Source organism: Pimephales promelas, chromosome 5 (assembly GCF_988280905.1).
Source record: "Pimephales promelas chromosome 5, fPimPro1.hap1.1, whole genome shotgun sequence".
Lineage (NCBI taxonomy): Eukaryota > Metazoa > Chordata > Actinopteri > Cypriniformes > Leuciscidae > Pimephales > Pimephales promelas.
The window spans coordinates 10,081,926-10,105,475 of NC_142773.1; the positions used below are offsets into that span (position 1 = coordinate 10,081,926).

The 23,550-nt window shown below is 41.7% G+C and overlaps 2 protein-coding genes across 2 annotated transcripts; both read left to right on the forward strand.

Moving 5' to 3' along the window:
• The first annotated feature begins 13,019 nt into the window (after positions 1-13,019).
• LOC148981379 (uncharacterized) lies at positions 13,020-14,658 on the forward strand. The gene is made up of 2 exons (XM_089130956.1): positions 13,020-13,191; positions 13,856-14,658. The coding sequence occupies exons 1-2, from the start codon at positions 13,068-13,070 to the stop codon at positions 14,656-14,658; spliced, it is 927 nt and encodes a 308-aa protein (XP_088987082.1). The 5' UTR covers positions 13,020-13,067.
• A 20-nt stretch (positions 14,659-14,678) lies between these two features.
• Positions 14,679-16,394, forward strand: LOC120477843 (serine/threonine-protein kinase pim-2-like). Its single transcript, XM_089130955.1, has 5 exons — positions 14,679-14,831; positions 15,108-15,155; positions 15,280-15,658; positions 15,824-16,000; positions 16,184-16,394. Exons 1-5 carry the CDS (start codon positions 14,679-14,681, stop codon positions 16,375-16,377), a joined length of 951 nt encoding a protein of 316 aa, XP_088987081.1. The 3' UTR covers positions 16,378-16,394.
• The last annotated feature ends 7,156 nt before the right edge of the window (positions 16,395-23,550 follow it).

The following is a 23,550-nucleotide window of genomic DNA, read 5'->3' on the forward strand; positions in this document are numbered from 1 at the left end:
GTTTACACTTTTTTTATTGCACACATTTTGTAACATTTTAAGTTCAAGAGTTTGTTTAACACATACTTTTTAACACATAAAGAACTTTTCTACTTCTCTTAAAAAAAAGAAAGAAATGAAACATTATAACGTGATAGATTTTTTAGCTATGTCGCACAGCACTACTCTATAGAGACGAGCATTTTGATAAATATATGCTCCATTTCATATTTATTATATTTTTTACTTAAACTGTTGTCTTTATCATTTAATGTATGTTTTAATAAATCTGCCAATAAAACATGTTATTACAGCCGTGTCTAAATGTTTACATTTCAACAATGAATTAGAGTAGAACGTATCATTAAATAGTTAATATAGAACTGCCTTATGTGCAGTTTAAATGTTTAAATTAATTCTACAATTCCATTTGCACTTGAGTGTTGATTATTAAATAAATTGATTATTAAACTATTGTTGTTGTAGCTTTTTGGCCAATGAAAACTTTCATTTATGTGTTTCTGTAAACAAAAACAAAAAAGTAGGGATGTCCCGATCCGATCAAGTGATCGGAAATCGGGTCCGATCACGTGGTTTCTGGTAATATATCATGTGAGGCATAAAACAAATATATGGCCTATACACTGTAAAAAAATATTGTTGGTTTAACTTAAAAAAAATTAAGTAACCTGGTTGCCTTAAAATTTTAAGTTGATTGAACTGGAAAAAGTGAGTTAAGACAATGAAGGAGATTGATTTAATCAACAGAAACTCAAAATAATAAGTTATCTGAACTAAAAAAAATTTAAGTTGATTTGACAAAAGAAAAAAATGTTGTGATAACAAATCTTGAAAATATTTTTTACAGTGTAGGCTATAGTGTAATAATATGTAAATAATAATGGTGTTAGATGTTAGACCAGAGGTCAAAGTCCCGGTTTTGTGAGTCCTGTCCCAGGAAATGTCCGCATTTTACAGCGCCTTCAAACAAAACCAAAAAATACAGTGCAGAAAGCCCGACTTATATCAGACTGCTGGTTGTCAGAACAGTCCTGTAGTTATGATCCTTTTTCACCAACAGAGGGGATGCGCGAGCTACAGTGATACTTTGTTGAGCTCCTTTACTTTTACATGAAGACATAGTAAAACATTCATAACTAGCTATAACAGACATCCAAAAACATAACACAGCTAAAAGGATTCAGTTTACAATACAGGAATATATGAAGAGTTCAGATGCAAAAGCCTCTAAGTGCCATTTGAAATGTTCTTCTAAAATGATCATTTTTATCAAGCTTGTATATTTAAGTTCAGTAATTTCACTTTAATGGCAATGAAGATTACCTATTAATTGTCATTTAAGTGAAATTACTGAACTTAAATATACAAGCTTGATAAAAATGGTCATTTTAGAAGAAAATTTCAAATGGAATTTAGAGGCTTTTGCATCTGAACTCTTCATATATATATATATATATATATATTTACACACACATAATTTTGTTGTAAAGAGAATATTACTTAATAATTTTACTTTTATGAATATGAAATGTACCTAATAAAATGACAAGACTTCATAAAATTAACAAATGCATTTTAAAAAAAAAAATGTATAATAACATCTTTGGTAAAATCATCAAGAAGTAATAATCTTCAGACATTTTTTTTGGAATGGTAAAATTAAAAAAAGATTTTTTCTGGCTGATCTGAAAAAAATGAGCTATTTTAATCAAATCCATACATGTTGATAAAGTATAGCTAATTACTAACACAAATATTATGAAGAACTTTTCACTGTTAATGTCCACCCCATTTAGGCTAAATGAATACGGTCAATAATTTTATCCCTTAAAACTCATCTTTGATCACCAAAATGACATATTTAAACGTTGTTCTCCTGTGGAATAAAATTAGTCATGCCTTAAAGCTCGAATGTAACTATCCTTGTTTCATTAAGTAGCTCATGAATATTCCAATGAGCCCCGCCTCCACTCAATCATCCTCTACTAATCGATGTATCGCATATAACACAATATATATATATATATATATATATATATATATATATATATAAAGAGTTCAGATGCAAAAGCCTCTAAGTGCCATTTGAAATTTTCTTCTAAAATGATCATTTTTATCAAGCTTATATATTTAAGTTCAGTAATTTCACTTAAATGACAATGAAGATTACCTATTAATTGTCATTTAAGTGAAATTACTGAACTTAAATATACAAGCTTGATAAAAATGGTCATTTTAGAAGAAAATTTCAAATGGCATTTAGAGGCTTTTGCATCTGAACTCTTCATATATATATATATATATAGCTGCAAGCAGCAATTACCGGGGCCAAGCACAATTAGACAACAAAACATACCAACATGTGTCAGACCAACTGCAGCAAGGAGTAATTGAAGACATTTAAAGATGAATTTAGGCAAAATGGCTGAAAAATCACATACAATTAACTAAAAATGTAAGTAAATGGATTATCACATGGATTAGTTACAAAATTGATGTGATGTGGTAAGAGTTTGGTGACGATGAAAAAACCTTCAGACCAGTCGCATTAAAATACGCAGATTTATTCAAAAGTTATAAGCATTATTCGAAATTTTGGTAAAACTTTGACCAAAAGGTGGCGCTGTCTTGAAATCTTTTGAGTTCCTTCAGGGGATGGTGCTGCTGTTGGCACAAACTGAGTTCCCTATCGTAGTCACTTCGAGTTACGTCAGAAGTGACGGAGATTGGGGGTTTCGCATAGAAAGCCAATCCTCTTCGAGTATTAAAACACGAGCCAATGGCATGCAATGCCTTGGGGCTGCGGAAATTTGCATAGCGTACTCCGCCCTACTCCGTGAGTATAAAAGGAGGAAGTGAACGCAACCGCAGTATGTTTTCGCTTCGGAGCCAAGAGAACCTCTTCACTCCTGAAAGCACTGTTCAAGACTCTTCGAGACGAGCGTCCTCTTCAGTGTTGGTGTGACGGCGGTACCCAGCGAGATTCTGCATCGCCTGCGATCTGAGCAGTGGTCTGCCAGACTTTGCGCTTCTCCCTGGTCGCTTCAGCGCTGAAAGAGTGAATTTCCTCCTCTCATTGAAAGAGCTGCACGCGCACGTCTTTTTAAAGACGGTTCGCCCGTGCTCTTCTGGGTGTGATTGATTTCTGTCGTCATCTGATGGTCACGATCGCTGCTTTGTATGCCTGGGCATTTCAGCATGCAGCAGCAGCGTTCGTGGATGACTCATTTTCCTTCTGTGGGAACATGACCATCTCTACACTGAGGTCGAGACTCAATGATCTCACTTGAGTGAGAGTCCCGGTCCCCCCCGCTCGATCGGGTTCCTCCATAGGGGGCCCGTCGACCCGGGGACCTGGTGATTTACGGTGATGGTGTGGGATAAGCCCCGACGATTCCTCGGGCCACACCTCCCGCCTCAGTGCGAGAGCCAGCGAGCGTTAGTTCGATTCAGTCGGTTGCTTCTTCGGTGGCACCGGCTGCTTCGGGCAGCGCTCCAGATGATGACGCGATGTCGATCACAGCATCACTAGGCGGGCTTGACTCCTCGGGAAGTGAGGATGCGGCCGCGTTGCCTCCCTCGGGAGCGTCAGCGCCGCCGTGTCTGATCCCGCGATGATGGCCGTGCTATCTCGGGCGTCCGTGAGCATCGGGTGGGGGTGGAACTCCGCCCCTCCCCGATCTCTCGCGGCTGAATAATTGGTTTTTGGGTAACGCTGCCGCCTTACGGCCACGGCCAACCCCAATTTCCTTTTTTCCCCGAGTTGCATGCGGAACTGACACGCACTAAAAAATAAATAAATAAAAAAAATAAATAAATAAAAAAAAAGCGTGCTTAGTTCCCCGCCCTTCCTCCCCTCGGCGATGCGGCTGTCTGTGGGTACGCTGGGGCTCCCCCGGTCAACCGGCGGTTGCTCTCAGATGCCCCTCCAAAGCCTATGGGTTCTCGTCGTCTATGGCGGCGCGATTCTGTAGAGCGGCGGGACAGGCAGCCTCCGCCCTGCATATGATGAGCACCTACAAAGCTAGCTGCTCAGGAATGTGCACGAGGAGGTGACGGACCAAGCGAGCTGCGAGCCTGTCGCCTACCTTGTCCTTAAACGGGTCACGGAGGCGGTCGCTCGCTCCCTTGGTCAGATGATGCCCACCGCTGTGGTCCAGGAGCATCATAATGTTCGGCGGTGCGGTCCAGGACTTTGCCCAGCACTTCTCGACCGCCTAGGAGCAGACGAAGGCGGTTTCTCTGCCCCGACGGCCAGCTGCTGCCTCCAACCAGCCGTCGGCTCGGACGCCTCCGCCAGCTCGCCGCCGAGGACGCCCCCCTGCGGCTCCCTTCCCTCCCACGCGGCCCCAGCAGCAGCCTTCAGCCGGTTCGCGTCGCGGAGGAGGCCACAGGTAAGCGTCCCAAGAAAAGAGCCCCCCCTCAGGCCGCGTGCCCCGCTAGATGCCAGGCGAAGCGATGTTCCTGAGGCGGGCCGCTCAGTGATAGTGTCATGGTTTTTCTCAGGAGGCGGTGGCAGGGCCCCTCCTTCCCCGGTGGAGGGCCGGTGGAGAATCTTTTGTTCTAGCTAGCTCCCTGAGCTGGTTGAGGAAAAGCTGACACTGTCATTGAGCACACAGACTGGAATGAGCGCGCACGACGTCCAGTGCGTCGCCCCGTTCATTCCTCTCTGTCTCGGAGGGCGCGGAAGGGTGCGTGTGTCGTCCCCGGGCTACGCCAATCCCTTCCCCCTCTGTCGCCAGACCCCCGGCAGAACAGACCCCCGTGGAACGCTCTGCCTTCCCTGGTCTCTTCTGTCGGGGAGCGGGTTTCGACGGTGCATCCGGACGGGGTAACTCCTGCACGCATGCCGGTCGACCCGCCTCGCTGCCCCTCCGGGGGGACGTCTGTGGTTCGCATGACCCCGTTGGCTCACTTCCTGGAAGCCTGGCTAGCGCTTCCCGGGGTTCCCGCTGGGTCATCAGAACGATCGGATTCGGCTACGCGATTCAGTTCGCACGGTCTCTTCCCCGCTTCAGGGGAGTTCGCTCCACGATGGTTGGTGGCAATGCCCCAGTCTTGAGAGCGGAGATTGCGACCCTGCTGGCGAAGGGTGCAATCGAGACGGTCCCTCCAGCCGAGGTGAGGTCCGGGCTTTACAGCCCCTACTTCATTGTCCCCAAGAAAGACCGGTGGGTTACGACCGATCCTGGACCTGCGCATTTTGAACCGTTCTCTCCATCGACTACCGTTCAAAATGCTCACGGCCAAACGCATTTTCGAATGTGTTCGGTATCAGGATTGGTTTGCAGCGATCGACCTGAAGGACGCGTACTTCCATGTCTCCATTCTCCCTCGACACAGACCGTTTCTTCGGTTTGCCTTCGAGGGCCAGGCATACCAGTACGCCGTTCTCCCATTCGGGTTAGCTCTGTCCCCTCGCGTCTTCACGAAGATCGTCGAGGCAGCCCTTGTTCCCCTTCGCGAACACGGGGTTCGCATCCTGAACTATCTCGACGACTGGCTGTTACTAGCACACTCTCGAGCTCAGGTTTGCGAACACAGAGACCTGGTGCTACGGCACCTAGCCCGTCTGGGCCTTCGGGTCAACCGGGAAAGGAGCAAACTTTGCCCCGTGCAGAGGATCTCTTTCTCGGCATGGAGATAGACTCGGTCGCCGTGTCCGCGCAGCTCACGAACGAGCGCGCGCACTCACTGCTGGCTTGTCTTCGACAGTTCGAGGGCAAGAGTGCGGTTCCACTGAAACTATTTCAGAGGCTCCTGGGGCATATGGCATCCGCGGCCGCGGCAACGCCGCTCGGTTTGCTTCATATGAGACCGCTTCAGCTGTGGCTTCGCGATCGAGTCCCGAGGTGGGCATGGCATCGCGGCTCGCTCCGAGTTCCAGTGACTCCGACGTGCCGCCGATCCTTCTTCCCGTGGTCGAACCTCAGCTTTTTACGGACAGGGTCCCTATTCAGCGAGTTTCCAGGCATCTCGTTGTCTCCACGGATGCGTCTACCACGGGTTGGGGTGCCATGTGCAATGGGCATGCAGCCGCCGGTTCCTGGACAGGAGCCCAGCGCCTCATGCACATCAATTGCCTCGAGCTGTTGGCAGTACGGCTCGCCCGGCACCGCTTCCGAGCGTGCTCTAGGGCCAGCATGTGCTTGTCCGCTCAGACAACACTACGGCAGTAGCGTACATCAACCACCAGGGGGGGTCTACGCTCGCGCCGGTTGTCGCAGCTCGCCCGCCACCTCTTGATATGGAGTCAGAAGCACCTGAGGTCCCTTCGTGCAGTTACATTCCTGGAGACCGGAACCGGGCAGCCGCGAGCTGTCCCGGGCCCGTCCCATCTCCGGCGAATGGCGACTCCATCCCCAGTCGGTCCAGCTGATTTGGGACCAGTTCGGGGAGGCACAGTTAGACCTGTTCGCCTCTCGGGACTCGTCCCACTGCGCCCAGTTATTCTCTGACCCGCGGCTCTCTCGGCTCGGATGCGCTGGCGCACAGCTGGCCACGGGGCCCACGCAAGTGTGCGTTCCCCCAGTGAGCCTCCTTGCACGGGTGTTGTGCAAGATCAAGGAGGACGAGGAGCAGGTCTTGCTGGTAGCCCCCTACTGGCCCACCAAGACGTGGTTCTCCGAACTCTTGCTCCTCGCGACAGCACCTCCTTGGCCTATTCCTCTGAGACCGGACCTACTCTCTCAGAGACGGGGCACTCTGTGGCACCCTCGTCCCGATCTTGGAGGCTGCACGTGTGGCTCCAGGACGGGACGAGGCAGGTTTGAGTTCGCTGCCACCTGCGGTGGCGGCAACCATCACTTCCGCAAGAGCGTCGTCCACGTGACACCTTTATGCGTTGAAGTGAAACCTCTTCGTCAATTGGTGTTCTTCTCGCTGAGAAGACCCCCGGAGATGTTCGATCGGAGTCATGCTTCCTTCCTGCAAGAGGGGTTGGAGCGCAGGCTGTCGCCCTCCACCCTTTGGATTATGTCGCGGCCATTGCCGCGTCTCATGATGCAGTGAAAGGTAAGTCTATGGGAAGCATGACCTGGTCATCAGGTTCCTGAGGGGAGTGAGGGGGCTAAATCCGCCTCCCTCCCCTCCTGCCCTCTAGGGACCTCTCAGTAGACCTGGGTGCTCTGCAGAGGCCTCCCCTGGAGCCTTTGCAGTCGGTAGAGTTTTTGCCCTGTCCTATGTGACAGCACTCCTGATTGCATTGGTATCCATCAGGAGAGTAAGGGACCTGCACGCACTCTCTGTTGACGAAGTGTGCCTGGAGTTCGGGCCGGCTTACTCTCACGTATTCCTGAGACCCCGGCCTGGATATATGCCCAAGGTTCCTACCACTCCCCTCCGGGACCTGGTGGTGAACCTGCAAGCGCTGCCCCTGGAGGAGGCAGACCCAGCCTTGGCACTGCTCTGTCCGGTACGTGCTCTCCGCACCTATGTCGACAGAACGCAGTGTTCAGGACCTCAGACCAGCTCTTTGTCTGTCATGGGGGGAGCCAGAAGGGAAGGGCTCTCTCAAAGCAACGGCTGTCCCACTGGATAGTGGATGCCATTGCTTTGTCTTACCAGCAGCAAGGCCTTCCGTGCCCCCTTGGTGTGACGGCCCATTCCACTCGGAGTGTAGCCTCCTCTTGGGCTTTAGCGCACGGCGCCTCGCTAACAGACATCTGCAGAGCTGCAGGCTGGGCGACACCCAACACCTTCGCCAGATTCTATAATCTGCGAATTGAGCCGGTATCCTCTCACGTACTCGTTTCGGCCAGTTCTGGATCCGCTCAGGTGTCTTCGCTTGCTCGCCACTCCACTCCCCGGACTGGATAAGTGCGATATTTCCTCAGTTCTTCCATTGAAGTCTTGAGTCCTCCAGCACCGACGATGCGGGCACCACTGCGTTGCTCTGGATGCTAGCTAGGTGCCTCCATGCGCACGGTTCCCCATGGTAACCGTCTCATGTGTATTATCCACTGTAAGCCTCTCTGAGCATGTGTCTTCCCTTGGCAAGCCATCTGCCACCCCTGGAGTTTAAATCAGTAGCCACCTGCGGTTGGTACTCCAGTGTTCCATATGCGTTCCTATGTGGCCATATGTGTATTCTTAAGTCCTCCCTTCGGTAGGCAGCTGGTAGCATGTCCCCTTCGGGATATGTTTCCCAGTGTACCTTGGTAATCCTGTGTCAAAGTCGGATCCCCAAAAAAAAAAAAAAAAAAAAAAGAGGTAAGGCTCGGGGGTTCAGTCTTTCGCAGGGCACTGGAAGACAGCTTGAAGATGGCGTGATGGCACAGACCCCCAATCTCCGTCACTTCTGACGTAACTCGAAGTGACTACGATAGGGAACGTCTCGGTTACGTATGTAACCCTCGTTCCCTGAGTAGGGAACGGAGACGTTACGTCTCCCTGCCACTTCTGCTGTATCGCTGGGTAGAGGCCGAGTTCAGTCTTGGCTCCTCAGCGAAGACATACTGCGGTTGCGTTCACTTCCTCCTTTTATACTCACGGAGTAGGGCGGAGTACGCTATGCAAATTTCCGCAGCCCCAAGGCATTGCATGCCATTGGCTCGTGTTTTAATACTCGAAGAGGATTGGCTTTCTATGCGAAACCCCCAATCTCCGTCACTTCTGACGTAACGTCTCCGTTCCCTACTCAGGGAACGAGGGTTACATACGTAACCGAGACGTTTCGTAATGTTACACCAATGCATTCGTTAAGTATAGCATGTTATGTTCTGTTATAGCGCCACCAAGAGGCTCAGTCACACAATTTTTGTTACGTGTCCTCAGAGTGAGCCCATACATCTGTGTGCCAATTTTGGTGGAAATATCTCAATTCGTTTCAGAGACATTTATGTGAAAAAACACGTAAAAAATGACTGACACGTGACTTTGATTGAGTTTTACCCATTACTATCAATATTTTTGCAGTTGGGCATTAGCGTTTAGCCAGCGACCTATGTTTCCAATTTTCTGACGGTGGTTTCGTGTCGATTGTATGTCTAAAGTTCCAATAAAACATGAAAACCCAACAAATCAATGGGAATTGTGTCCTTGTTGTGTACAACATCTGTTCATAATCTGTGATAACAATATTATTTTAAAAGAAACTATAGAGAGTGGCAAATTTGAAGCAGTGTTCAAGTTTTAAATAGTTGTACAGCTTGAAATGTAAAGCTTGTTCTCATACACAGTTATGGCCTATTTATGATGAATAAAATGTATGCTTTTATTTGTCATTAAACCATAGACAGTGATTTAAACTGATGCAAACAGGAAAAAGACTTATCCTGTCGCCCCCTCTAGTGGACAGACAGCATGAAGTATTACGCCTTCATTGCTCAGACAACGCAAGTCAGTTTGGGAAAGTAAGTCTGACCAGTTAGAAAAGATATAAGCGAGTCAGACCATATAAACTTTATTTCTATTCAATTTTCAAAATTATTTAGGCCTTATACTCTGTCTTTAGTTCTTTTTAAATGGTAAATGGACTGCATTTATATAGCGCCTTCAAAGACCTAATGGCCACCAAAGCGCTTTACAGTTTGCCTCACATTCACCCATTCATACACTCTTTCATACACCGACGGCAGTGTCAGCCATGCAAGGTGCCATCCAGCTCGTCGGGAGCAGCTGGGGTTAGGTGTCTTGCTCATGGACACCTCGACACTTGGTCAGGTGGAACCGAGGATTGAACCACCAACTTTTCGGTTCGTAGACAACCCACATGAACCACTGAGCCACTGCCGCCCAGTGGTTTTTAAAAAGGCCCAGCCTTTTTAACTTGTATCTCATTCAGGTGTGTGTTTTATTTAGCTACTTAAGAAAATTAAAATATCTATAAACTTTTATAAACATCCATCTTTTGAACCCCCAAAAATGTTCAACCATGATATCCTGCCATTATTTTATAACCATTGTTTCTACCACTATTCAACTTTAGCTACTTTTTAAATTTATTTTTGATCAGTGAGCGGGAGCACTTTGACATGAGGATAAAAATAAAATGTAAGAAGATTGGCAAGCCATTGGAGAGTCAACTACAGGAGTCATCCTATACAGTACATGGTGTAAATAAATAAGCTTTTTTGTGAACAAAAATATTGTCTTTTTCTTTTAAATGGCCCTTGGAATTTTAGAAAATGGTTAATGGTGTTTGTCTTCATTAAATGTTATGTAGGACACTGTTCTGTATGATGACCAATTGTGAATAGTACAGCAGATATGATTACACAGTACTGTAGCCTATGTCTAAAGGGCTAAATATGGTTAATACCTAAATGTAACTTTATATAAATTCACAACAACATATATCAGTCAGTTTCCTGTAGGCCTATAGGTCAAATATCATTACTTTGTCTATCTGATTCAACTATGTGTATTAATATTTTTTAAATATACAAAAAACATATCTTCTGTGAGTGAAGAGTGAAGCCCAACTGAACATCTGGATGTTTTAATCTTTAGTCCAGATAACTCCACTGTCTATAACGTTTATTTAAATAAACAATTTTTTACACTTACTTATTTTACACTTATTTTTACAGTTATCTCTCAAAATGTGCAGACAGTGGAGTCATACCGGACATATGGAAAACATCAACAGTAATACCCATCCCTAAAACAAAATCTCCTAAAGACCTTAATGAATTTAGACCAATTGCACTGACTTCCCTGTATAATGAAATGCCTTGAAAAAATCGTAAAGGACATAATCATCCCCCTAACTGTAGACAAATTAGATCCATTACAATTTGCATATCAAGAGGGCAAGGGGGTAAAGGATGGAAAGCTTTTCATTCTTGACAGGGTGTATAAACATCTTGAGAAACCTGCCTCACACGTAAGAATTTTATTTGCTGACTTTAGTTTAGCTTTTAACAAAATGCAGCCCCATATCCAAATCGAACGATTAGCCTCACATTTTAAGTTACCCGAGCACATCTTATTATTAGTTTTAAAATTTTTAACAAATAGAAGGCAGCAGGTATATGTAAATGGTGAAATGTCATCTGTCATCGTGTCTCTCCTCAGGGCTGTGTGCTTTCACCCTTGCTGTTTATATTATACACCGACAACTGCAGGTCATCTTGGGAGAACAGCTATTTGGTAAAGTTCTCAGACGACACAGCCCTGTTGTCCCTATTACAGGGCAACCAATCTGATCACAATAATGCCCTCATGGAACTTGTCAGATGGTGTGAGGACAGCTTCCTTGACTTAAATGTGTCAAAAACTAAAGAAGTAGTCATAGATTTTAGGAAGCATAGTGAAGAACTGAAATCAAGTGTAGTACACAATGAAAATGTTCAAATAGTTCAAACAAGTACTTGGGCACAGTGTTTGACTCACAACTGAAATTCAGTGAGAACACTGATAGCATTATTAAGAGAGTAAACCAAAGAATATACTTACTGAGAAAGCTTAACTCTTTTGGGCTCTGTAAAATAATTTTATGTACATTCTATCAGGCCTTCATTGAGAGTCTACTAAAATTTTCTTTCCAAAAGTTTGACCAACATTGTTAAGTTATGCTCAAAAATCACTGGACGACTGAACTGACACGAGCTGTCAAAAAGGCAGAACGAATACTGTGTCAACCAGATCATGCACTTAGTGAAGAATTTGTTGTCATGCAGTCAGGTCGGCGGTATTATGTGCCAAAACGGAAAACTAACCGCTATGCTAACTCATTCATTCCTTCTGCTATAAGACTTCTAAACGAAAATACATAAATATATGGAATTGGTTCTTGCTTTCCACTGCTCTGTTTAGTCAATGGCAGGTGAATGTGTGTGGGTGTGTGTGATACTGGATGGTAAACTAGTGAGTAAATATGTGGATGTGAGTATTTATTTCTTTTATTCATTGTGTGTTAATGCATTTTAACTAAATTATAGATGGGTTGACTGTAAAGCTGAATTGCCCCTTGGGGACTAATAAAGGTATCTGAACTGAACTGAAATACCTAAAAATTAGTAAAAGTCGGGATGACGGTTTGTTTCCAGCGTCGTTTTATGATATTTCGCCGTATCCTTCTCTCCCAACTTGGACGCATCAGGAACAACCCATATAAGGCTCCAGTGTATGCTCAAACGCTGTATTCTGCTGTCAGGCCGTTAGATGGCGATGAAACACTTTAGACCAGGGGTCTCCAACAGGTGGCTCGCGAGCGAGCTACCAGTATAATTAGAATCTTATTCACGGTGATTAAAGATTATTAAACGAAAGGATTGAAAACTTGATAAACCACCAAAGGTACATGGCGATATATTTACCAGGTAAATTGGCATTAAATAAAAGAAGAAGAAAGGAGTAAAACGGCGCACTTTTTCTTGAAGTCCGTTAACCGTGAAGGTTGGCTCAGCTGATGTTATTCCCGGACGGACGTGTATTTAAACTTTTTTACAGTCTGTGATTTAATTTTAAACCTATACTTCTAGTAAGTAAGTTTTGGTTTAATCAACCAAGTTCAGTGTTTGACGGTAATAACCAGGCTTTATTTAGTGGCAGCACAAATGCAGATTTGAATGTTCGATCGCTCTGTGATCGTAGTAGCCCAATATTACCTTAATGGTCATTTTTTGTCAAATGTTTAGTCGTTGTCAAATGTTTTAGACCAAAACCGTGTCAAATGTTTAGTTGTTAAAGTAGATTGTGTGTTTGTTTGAATCGAGATCGCTATCTTTTAATTGTGTCTCTCTTTTCAGGCTAGACATCATTATTAAAAAGAGTTTACATTAAATCCGATTAAACCTGTGTATTTGAGTGAAAGTATCTCAGTGTTTATTTTAGTGTTTTATAGACACATCGAATTTTCAGTTACGCATAAGCCCCGCCCATAGACTGACGGTAGCCCGTGACGCACAACCTGCAACCCCCCCCCCCCATAGAGTGACAGTGGCACGTGACGCACAACCTGCAGCTGTGGAATGTCTGGAATGTTCTATAGAACGTGACGTCACAGTCGAGTACTGGTCGAATAAAAGCTGACTTTCACAGACTTTCAAACATTCTCTTTATTGCTTTGCTGATAATTTTCTACTGGCATTTATTGCAGTGTAATTATTTAGCATTTCAAAATGGGAGCAAACTTTTCTTGTGTTAATTGTCGTGCGCATGATTCTGACAGTGTGGACAATTTACACGTAAAGGAGAACGGCAAGAGGAGGAAGGCAAAAACCATCAAGACCAGCTCCAGTCAAGGTAAGTAAAAGGACCAGACATGATGTAGAATATGTAAAGTTCTGTTTTTAAAGTCTTATAAATAATAAAAACTTTTACTAGAGAATTCAGTAACATAATATGCTTGAAATATAATGCAAACTACACATCTTTGATGACAGATATGTGAATGCATTTTAACAAACATTCAAATGTATTACCTCAAATTTTATTGAATGTGAAATTGCTCACAAATTATAAATTATTACAAATTATGCCCAGTTGGCCAAATTCATTGTCTGAAAATGAAGATGTTGTGCTAATCAGATGAAAAATCAATGAATTCTACATTTGCATGTATGATTGCCTAAAGGGTTACCAAGCAACATCTGGATGGCCAAATTAAAATTTACACACACAACTATATTAAATTTAATGCAGGGGACTTGGTGTATGTTTTGAAATTTGAAGTATTTTTAATTTGAACTTAAACAGAGAACAGAACATTCTCGCCTGTTCTCACTGACCGACAACTGAGGAAGCAGAATGCACGAATTAGACCTGTGTGAATGCCCCCGAAAACTCGCTTCATTAATTACATTAGCTGCACCAATATTAATGTCTAGTAATGAATATGGTTTTGGTTAATCTTTTATTAATAGAATTTCATTAAAACCATCTTTTGTTTTATCATTTCCCTCTTTAGATCAGACTTCTCAGCTTGTTCCCCGTACCATTGAGGCTGAAATCCTCAGCGTTGCAGAGGAACCAGGTCATGCTGAAGTCGATGACGAGTGGAGTGAAGACGCCTTCCAGGACTTAGTGGGAGATTCGTCAGAATGGTCTGCCGACGTCCTCAACGCTTTGAGCTCTGTCTCGATTCTTGACGTCCTCCAACCTACAGCCTGTGCCACATCTGATAGAGTTCCAGTCCTAGATGTGGCCACCTATAGAGCCAACGTCCGTCGAGTTCCAGCCCGACATGTGGCAGACTCCAGTGTGGACGTCCCCCAGGTCCCAGTCAGCACCACATCAGCTCCAGGATTGGAAACGGCTGACTGTTGTGTTGATGTTCCAGTCTGTGCCACGTCAGACTGGGAAGATGATGGCCCTCCAGACTGGGAAGATGATGGCCCCCCAGTTCCAGACTGTGCCACATCAGACTGGGAAGATGATGGCCCCCCAGTTCCAGACTGTGCCACATCAGACTGGGAAGATGATGGCCCCCCAGTTCCAGACTGTGCCACATCAGACTGGGAAGATGATGGCCCCCCAGTTCCAGTCTGTGCCACATCAGACTGGGAAGATGATGGCTCCCCAGTTCCAGACTGTGCCACGTCAGTCTGGGAAGATGATGGCTCCCCAGTTCCAGACTGTGCCACGTCAGTCTGGGAAGATGATGGCCCCCATGTCGCACCGACAGTAGACACTGTCTCTGAGAATGAGATTATTTGTAAGTTGACTGTCATGACTCCGACACAACACAATACAGACAAACTTGTGTTGTGATATTATATCTGTCTTTACTCATGTCAACTCAGGCAAAAAGCAGTTTTCATGTCAACTCTTCTATGTTTCTTTTAACAGACGTCGGTTGCTGGAGCTATAAAGTCGGCAGGAAGCTCGGGGAAGGAGGATTTGGAAGCGTTTACGCCGGGACTCGCTTGAAGGATGGCCTCAAGGTATCATTTAATTTACTTGCATTATCTATCAAAGTGTTCCTGCACGATCGTATATTCGAATAACTCTTCTTTTCAAGCATTCTCAGTGTATCTTATGTTCACTTCTTAGAGCACCTGACCTCTCAGACCTGTTTAAATTGTTAGACTTGCTCTACATGATTAGAATTTAAATTGATGAAACTGAACAGGTCTGTTCAAGGTTGATGACTGAAATATGAACTGCACACACATTGGAAATAATTCTAACTCAAATCCATTTTTTGTTTTGTTGATTAGGTGGCGCTGAAATTCGCTGATACCGAGGGTATTGAGTGGATCAACATTGTAAGTACTCTGTTTCTCTCAGTTCATTTTTCAATGGACAAACTGCTATTGTCTGTAGTTTAGTAGTGTTCTACATCTTTTCTCCATGTACAGTATAAGATCATAAGAATTGTCTTTCTTCTAGGAGGATAATCCTGAACCCGTTCCTCTGGAGATCGGTCTGCAAATTCTCGCCAACAAAGGCCCCAGGGTTCCCCAGATCATCCAGCTTCTGGACTGGGACGAAGAGCCAAATCGTTACATCATGGTTCTAGAGTTCCCTACACCCTGTGAGAGCCTGATCGAATATCTGGACCGGCACGACTACTACATCGACGAGAACGTGGCAAAGGTCATCATGCATCAGGCAGCAGTCGCAGCTCAAACATGCTGCCAACGTGGAGTGTTGCATCGCGACATAAAACTGGAAAACCTCCTGATCAACCCGGAGACGCTGGATGTCAAGTTGATTGACTTTGGATGCGGAGAAATCCTGACCGATGCGGGATACACGTCCTTTGCTGGTTTGTATTATTCCTCAGAGCTGTAATGTGGGTCTCAAACTTAGATGACGGGCCAGAAGCCGTCAAGGTCTTACAAAGTATCATGTAATGGGATCCACCATTGTGAATCAATAGCATCAAATCATTTCTTGCATGCTAATAAATACTTTTTTCTCTTTTTTGCAGGCACCGAAGAGTACTGCCCCCCTGAATATGAATCATACGGCTTTTATCACGGCAAACCAGCGACAGTGTGGTCACTCGGGGTCCTGATGTTTACACTGGTGTGTGGAGAATTTCCATCTTCAGAAGACTTGGATATGCTAAATGACAACATCTGGACAAGAGATGGCGTATCACAAGGTTAGATCTACATTTCAGCAAAGATCACTTGCAATTCTAAATCATACAAAGTAGAACAAATTAATATAAATGGTTGTGTGGGTAATGCAGTAATATTTAGATATTTCAGCTTAGACTCTTAATCAAAGAGAGCGAGTGTGAAGTTTAAGGTAATAATAGGACTTCTCTTCTCTTTCTTCACAGAATGCTGCAAATTACTTTGCTCTCTCCTGCAAAGGAACCCAGCGAAGCGGCTTGATTTGGATGTTGTCTGTCTCCACAAGTGGTTTAAGTACTTCGAATATAGATTTTATGAAGAAAGATCTGAAGACCTTCTACAGAAAGACTTGCCACCCGCTGTTCAGGATTTTTTAAAACTCTTTATAAATAAACAATAGATTTGACTTTTAAACAACTACATTGTCCACAGAAAATCTATTAAAACTTAATTTCGTGTCAAAATATTGTGATCAAAAAATTTCACAGACTTTCTCCTTTGAACTTTACTATTACTAATTGCGTCATGACCAAATACAACCAGAAACAATTATTCAGTCTTTTTTGTGAAAGTTAATTCCTCGCAACCTGTTTTCAATTGGCTGAGCAGCGCACGAAACAGGCATTTTTCTCAATTCCCGCTATGAGAGGAATGGGAAAGTTGCCCGTATGGCGGCGCCTTACGCATTATTACGGCGTACGACATGTATGACGTCATTGACATTATTTAAAGCAAAAAGTGACTCTAAAAAATATAACACCAAGCGATGTGTAATTGCTTTGCATCTCCTTTCGAATACAAGATTCAAATTACTAGACAAAAAATGATATCCTGAGAAAAGTGTATTTTAAGGGGTATAATTCACTAGACCTCCATTTTCTTTATGTGATCGCCCTCATATGTAAACAGACTGGAACTGCAACCAGTTCTCCCCATACTAGTGTTGTCAAAAATATCGATATTTTTCAAGGTATCGTATCAAAGTTAGAAATTCTAGTATCGTGACAACACTACCCCATATTAGACATTCTCTGCTTCGATCTTCAACTCCACAGAGATTGTAATTCACTTGTAATTCTGTATCATAAAAAAAACAGAACAAACAAACAGTGCACATCGTCTCCTTCCACAGACTGACAGACTCGTGACGAGGCATCGGGACCCAGGTTGAGACATCCTTTCCAGTGATGTACTAGCAAGATGAACCGCTGCAACCTAAGAGTCCGCCGGGTCAATTGAGAGGAGGTTTGGGGACTATTGAAGGCTATTGGTCGCTGTAGATATCAAACTGCCTCCCATCAAGGTAATTCCTCTATTTTTCCACCACCCAGACCACAGCCAGACACTCTTTTCCTGATGTGGAGTAATTTAGTTCTGCTCCTCGTAATGCCCTTGAAGCATATGCTATTGCTCTTTCCCCCTCAGGTGTTTTCTGGGTGAGAATAGCTCTCAGTCCCACATCACTGGCATCAGTATTCACCTGAAGAGTTTGGTTGAGGTCAGGCTGCATCAATACAGGTGGGTCTTGCTACAGAATTTGCCAGGACCTTCTCCATAAGCCTCTGGAAGGGAATGCAGCATTTCTGAGCCGGCATGGAACGGGATTGGAATAGCCCCTGGTTGGTGATAAATGCGGTTTTCTCTTTACTCTCTTCCTCCAGATCCACCTGCCAGTATCCTGACTGCAAATCCAATGTGCTGAACCAGGTGGCGCCATCCATGGATTCCAGGATGTCATGAATAAGCGGCATTGGATAAGCTTCAGGTATGGTGTTTCTGTTAAGTCTCCTATAGGCCACACAGAACCTGGGGACGAGGACTACGGGTGATGACCATGGAGAGAAGGATGGCTCAATGATGCGGTCACTTGCTGGCTCAATAATAACTGGAAACCATCAGATCTCCTTTGAGGCGTGTCATGATCTGTTGAAGAACGAAAACTAAATCATCATGATTGTCTTTCACGATAATGATTATGTATTATGTACACGATAAAGTATTTTTTTAGTGAGACCTGACACATTTAAAGGGATAATTCACCCAAAAGTTAAAATTCACAACTACCACTTTGACACTTTAAAAAGTTCATAAAGAGATTGATGAGCGGTTTAGTCCAAAATTTTTCTGATCTTTTATTTGGACCGTCATGAGGGCGAGTGATTTAGGACAGATTTTTGGGTGAACTATCCCTTTAAAACGTGTCACCTGAGAAGCGCTAATGAAATGTCACCGCTATGGTCCTTGATTTTGGCCCTACAAAACTATTTCGTCCAAAACTGAAAATGAATCTCTACCACTTTACTACTTGTTACAGCACAATATAGACATCATGTAATCGCTCAGTCAGTTTCTACAGTGGAAAAACGTCAATACAAAACAGCTTGGAAATAATTTAACGAAACATTAGTGATCTCAGGAAAATCATTAAATGTCCACAAACTCTAGAAAAAAACTGCGATTAAAGCTGTATCGGTGTTTATAGACGTAAACCATTGTCGGTAACGATATAAAAGTGTTCGATATAGCGCTCAATATTTTCATTAAAATGTGCACGCTTCGCCCGTAGATCTTGGTTCATTTGAAGTTCAGTTTCAAGACTCACACTTATTTAAAATGAAATTTTCTTTTAATAAATTATCATATTTTAAATCAAGGAAAAGTCTCTTTTCGCATTTCTTTCTTTTTCCTTGTATCGAAAACGTACGAACCGTGACACCACTGTGTCCTATCAAACCGAACTGTGAATTTTGTGAACTTACACCCCTACTTATTACAGATGCTGATCTACCTCAAAGTTTGCCATTATTCTACGTTTACACTTTTTTTATTGCACACATTTTGTAACATTTTAAGTTCAAGAGTTTGTTTAACACATACTTTTTAACACATAAAGAACTTTTCTACTTCTCTTAAAAAAAAGAAAGAAATGAAACATTATAACGTGATAGATTTTTTAGCTATGTCGCACAGCACTACTCTATAGAGACGAGCATTTTGATAAATATATGCTCCATTTCATATTTATTATATTTTTTACTTAAACTGTTGTCTTTATCATTTAATGTATGTTTTAATAAATCTGCCAATAAAACATGTTATTACAGCCGTGTCTAAATGTTTACATTTCAACAATGAATTAGAGTAGAACGTATCATTAAATAGTTAATATAGAACTGCCTTATGTGCAGTTTAAATGTTTAAATTAATTCTACAATTCCATTTGCACTTGAGTGTTGATTATTAAATAAATTGATTATTAAACTATTGTTGTTGTAGCTTTTTGGCCAATGAAAACTTTCATTTATGTGTTTCTGTAAACAAAAACAAAAAAGTAGGGATGTCCCGATCCGATCAAGTGATCGGAAATCGGGTCCGATCACGTGGTTTCTGGTAATATATCATGTGAGGCATAAAACAAATATATGGCCTATACACTGTAAAAAAATATTGTTGGTTTAACTTAAAAAAAATTAAGTAACCTGGTTGCCTTAAAATTTTAAGTTGATTGAACTGGAAAAAGTGAGTTAAGAGAATGAAGGAGATTGATTTAATCAACAGAAACTCAAAATAATAAGTTATCTGAACTAAATAAAATTTAAGTTGATTTGACAAAAGAAAAAAATGTTGTGATAACAAATCTTGAAAATATTTTTTACAGTGTAGGCTATAGTGTAATAATATGTAAATAATAATGGTGTTAGATGTTAGACCAGAGGTCAAAGTCCCGGTTTTGTGAGTCCTGTCCCAGGAAATGTCCGCATTTTACAGCGCCTTCAAACAAAACCAAAAAATACAGTGCAGAAAGCCCGACTTATATCAGACTGCTGGTTGTCAGAACAGTCCTGTAGTTATGATCCTTTTTCACCAACAGAGGGGATGCGCGAGCTACAGTGATACTTGGTTGAGCTCCTTTACTTTTACATGAAGACATAGTAAAACATTCATAACTAGCTATAACAGACATCCAAAAACATAACACAGCTAAAGGATTCAGTTTACAATACAGGAATATATGAAGAGTTCAGATGCAAAAGCCTCTAAGTGCCATTTGAAATGTTCTTCTAAAATGATCATTTTTATCAAGCTTGTATATTTAAGTTCAGTAATTTCACTTTAATGGCAATGAAGATTACCTATTAATTGTCATTTAAGTGAAATTACTGAACTTAAATATACAAGCTTGATAAAAATGGTCATTTTAGAAGAAAATTTCAAATGGAATTTAGAGGCTTTTGCATCTGAACTCTTCATATATATATATATATATATATATATATATATACACATAATTTTGTTGTAAAGAGAATATTACTTAATAATTTTACTTTTATGAATATGAAATGTACCTAATAAAATGACAAGACTTCATAAAATTAACAAATGCATTTTTTAAAAAAAAATGTATAATAACATCTTTGGTAAAATCATCAAGAAGTAATAATCTTCAGACATTTTTTTGGAATGGTAAAATTAAAAAAAGATTTTTTCTGGCTGATCTGAACAAAATGAGCTATTTTAATCAAATCCATACATGTTGATAAAGTATAGCTAATTACTAACACAAATATTATGAAGAACTTTTCACTGTTAATGTCCACCCCATTTAGGCTAAATGAATACGGTCAATAATTTTATCCCTTAAAACTCATCTTTGATCACCAAAATGACATATTTAAACGTTGTTCTCCTGTGGAATAAAATTAGTCATGCCTTAAAGCTCGAATGTAACTATCCTTGTTTCATTAAGTAGCTCATGAATATTCCAATGAGCCCCGCCTCCACTCAATCATCCTCTACTAATCGATGTATCGCATATAACACAATATATATATATATATATATATATATATATATATATATATATATATATATATGAAGAGTTCAGATGCAAAAGCCTCTAAGTGCCATTTGAAATTTTCTTCTAAAATGATCATTTTTATCAAGCTTATATATTTAAGTTCAGTAATTTCACTTAAATGACAATGAAGATTACCCATTAATTGTCATTTAAGTGAAATTACTGAACTTAAATATACAAGCTTGATAAAAATGGTCATTTTAGAAGAAAATTTCAAATGGCATTTAGAGGCTTTTGCATATATATATATATAGCTGCAAGCAGCAATTACCGGGGCCAAGCACAATTAGACAACAAAACATACCAACATGTGTCAGACCAACTGCAGCAAGGAGTAATTGAAGACATTTAAAGATGAATTTAGGCAAAATGGCTGAAAAATCACATACAATTAACTAAAAATGTAAGTAAATGGATTATCACATGGATTAGTTACAAAATTGATGTGATGTGGTAAGAGTTTGGTGACGATGAAAAAACCTTCAGACCAGTCGCATTAAAATACGCAGATTTATTCAAAAGTTATAAGCATTATTCGAAATTTTGGTAAAACTTTGACCAAAAGGTGGCGCTGTCTTGAAATCTTTTGAGTTCCTTCAGGGGATGGTGCTGCTGTTGGCACAAACTGAGTTTCGTAATGTTACACCAATGCATTCGTTAAGTATAGCATGTTATGTTCTGTTGTAGCGCCACCAAGAGGCTCAGTCACACAATTTTTGTTACGTGTCCTCAGAGTGAGCCCATACATCTGTGTGCCAATTTTGGTGGAAATATCTCAATTCGTTTCAGAGACATTTATGTGAAAAAACACGTAAAAAATGACTGACACGTGACTTTGATTGAGTTTTACCCATTACTATCAATATTTTTGCAGTTGGGCATTAGCGTTTAGCCAGCGACCTATGTTTCCAATTTTCTGACGGTGGTTTCGTGTCGATTGTATGTCTAAAGTTCCAATAAAACATGAAAACCCAACAAATCAATGGGAATTGTGTCCTTGTTGTGTACAACATCTGTTCATAATCTGTGATAACAATATTATTTTAAAAGAAACTATAGAGAGTGGCAAATTTGAAGCAGTGTTCAAGTTTTAAATAGTTGTACAGCTTGAAATGTAAAGCTTGTTCTCATACACAGTTATGGCCTATTTATGATGAATAAAATGTATGCTTTTATTTGTCATTAAACCATAGACAGTGATTTAAACTGATGCAAACAGGAAAAAGACTTATCCTGTCGCCCCCTCTAGTGGACAGCATGAAGTATTACGCCTTCATTGCTCAGACAACGCAAGTCAGTTTGGGAAAGTAAGTCTGACCAGTTAGAAAAGATATAAGCGAGTCAGACCATATAAACTTTATTTCTATTCAATTTTCAAAATTATTTAGGCCTTATACTCTGTCTTTAGTTCTTTTTAAATGGTAAATGGACTGCATTTATATAGCGCCTTCAAAGACCTAATGGCCACCAAAGCGCTTTACAGTTTGCCTCACATTCACCCATTCATACACTCTTTCATACACCGACGGCGGTGTCAGCCATGCAAGGTGCCATCCAGCTCGTCGGGAGCAGCTGGGGTTAGGTGTCTTGCTCATGGACACCTCGACACTTGGTCAGGTGGAACCGAGGATTGAACCACCAACCTTTCGGTTCGTAGACAACCCACATGAACCACTGAGCCACTGCCGCCCAGTGGTTTTTAAAAAGGCCCAGCCTTTTTAACTTGTATCTCATTCAGGTGTGTGTTTTATTTAGCTACTTAAGAAAATTAAAATATCTATAAACTTTTATAAACACCCATCTTTTGAACCCCCAAAAATGTTCAACCATGATATCCTGCCATTATTTTATAACCATTGTTTCTACCACTATTCAACTTTAGCTACTTTTTGAATTTATTTTTGATCAGTGAGCGGGAGCACTTTGACATGAGGATAAAAATAAAATGTAAGAAGATTGGCAAGCCATTGGAGAGTCAACTACGGGAGTCATCCTATACAGTACATGGTGTAAATAAATAAGCTTTTTTGTGAACAAAAATATTGTCTTTTTCTTTTAAATGGCCCTTGGAATTTTAGAAAATGGTTAATGGTGTTTGTCTTCATTAAATGTTATGTAGGACACTGTTCTGTATGATGACCAATTGTGAATAGTACAGCAGATATGATTACACAGTACTGTAGCCTATGTCTAAAGGGCTAAATATGGTTAATACCTAAATGTAACTTTATATAAATTCACAACAACATATATCAGTCAGTTTCCTGTAGGCCTATAGGTCAAATATCATTACTTTGTCTATCTGATTCAACTATGTGTATTAATATTTTTTAAATATACAAAAAACATATCTTCTGTGAGTGAAGAGTGAAGCCCAACTGAACATCTGGATGTTTTAATCTTTAGTCCAGATAACTCCACTGTCTATAACGTTTATTTAAATAAACAATTTTTTACACTTACTTATTTTACACTTATTTTTACAGTTATCTTTCAAAATGTGCAGACAGTGGAGTCATACCGGACATATGGAAAACATCAACAGTAATACCTATCCCTAAAACAAAATCTCCTAAAGACCTTAATGAATTTAGACCAATTGCACTGACTTCCCTGTATAATGAAATGCCTTGAAAAAATCGTAAAGGACATAATCATCCCCCTAACTGTAGACAAATTAGATCCATTACAATTTGCATATCAAGAGGGCAAGGG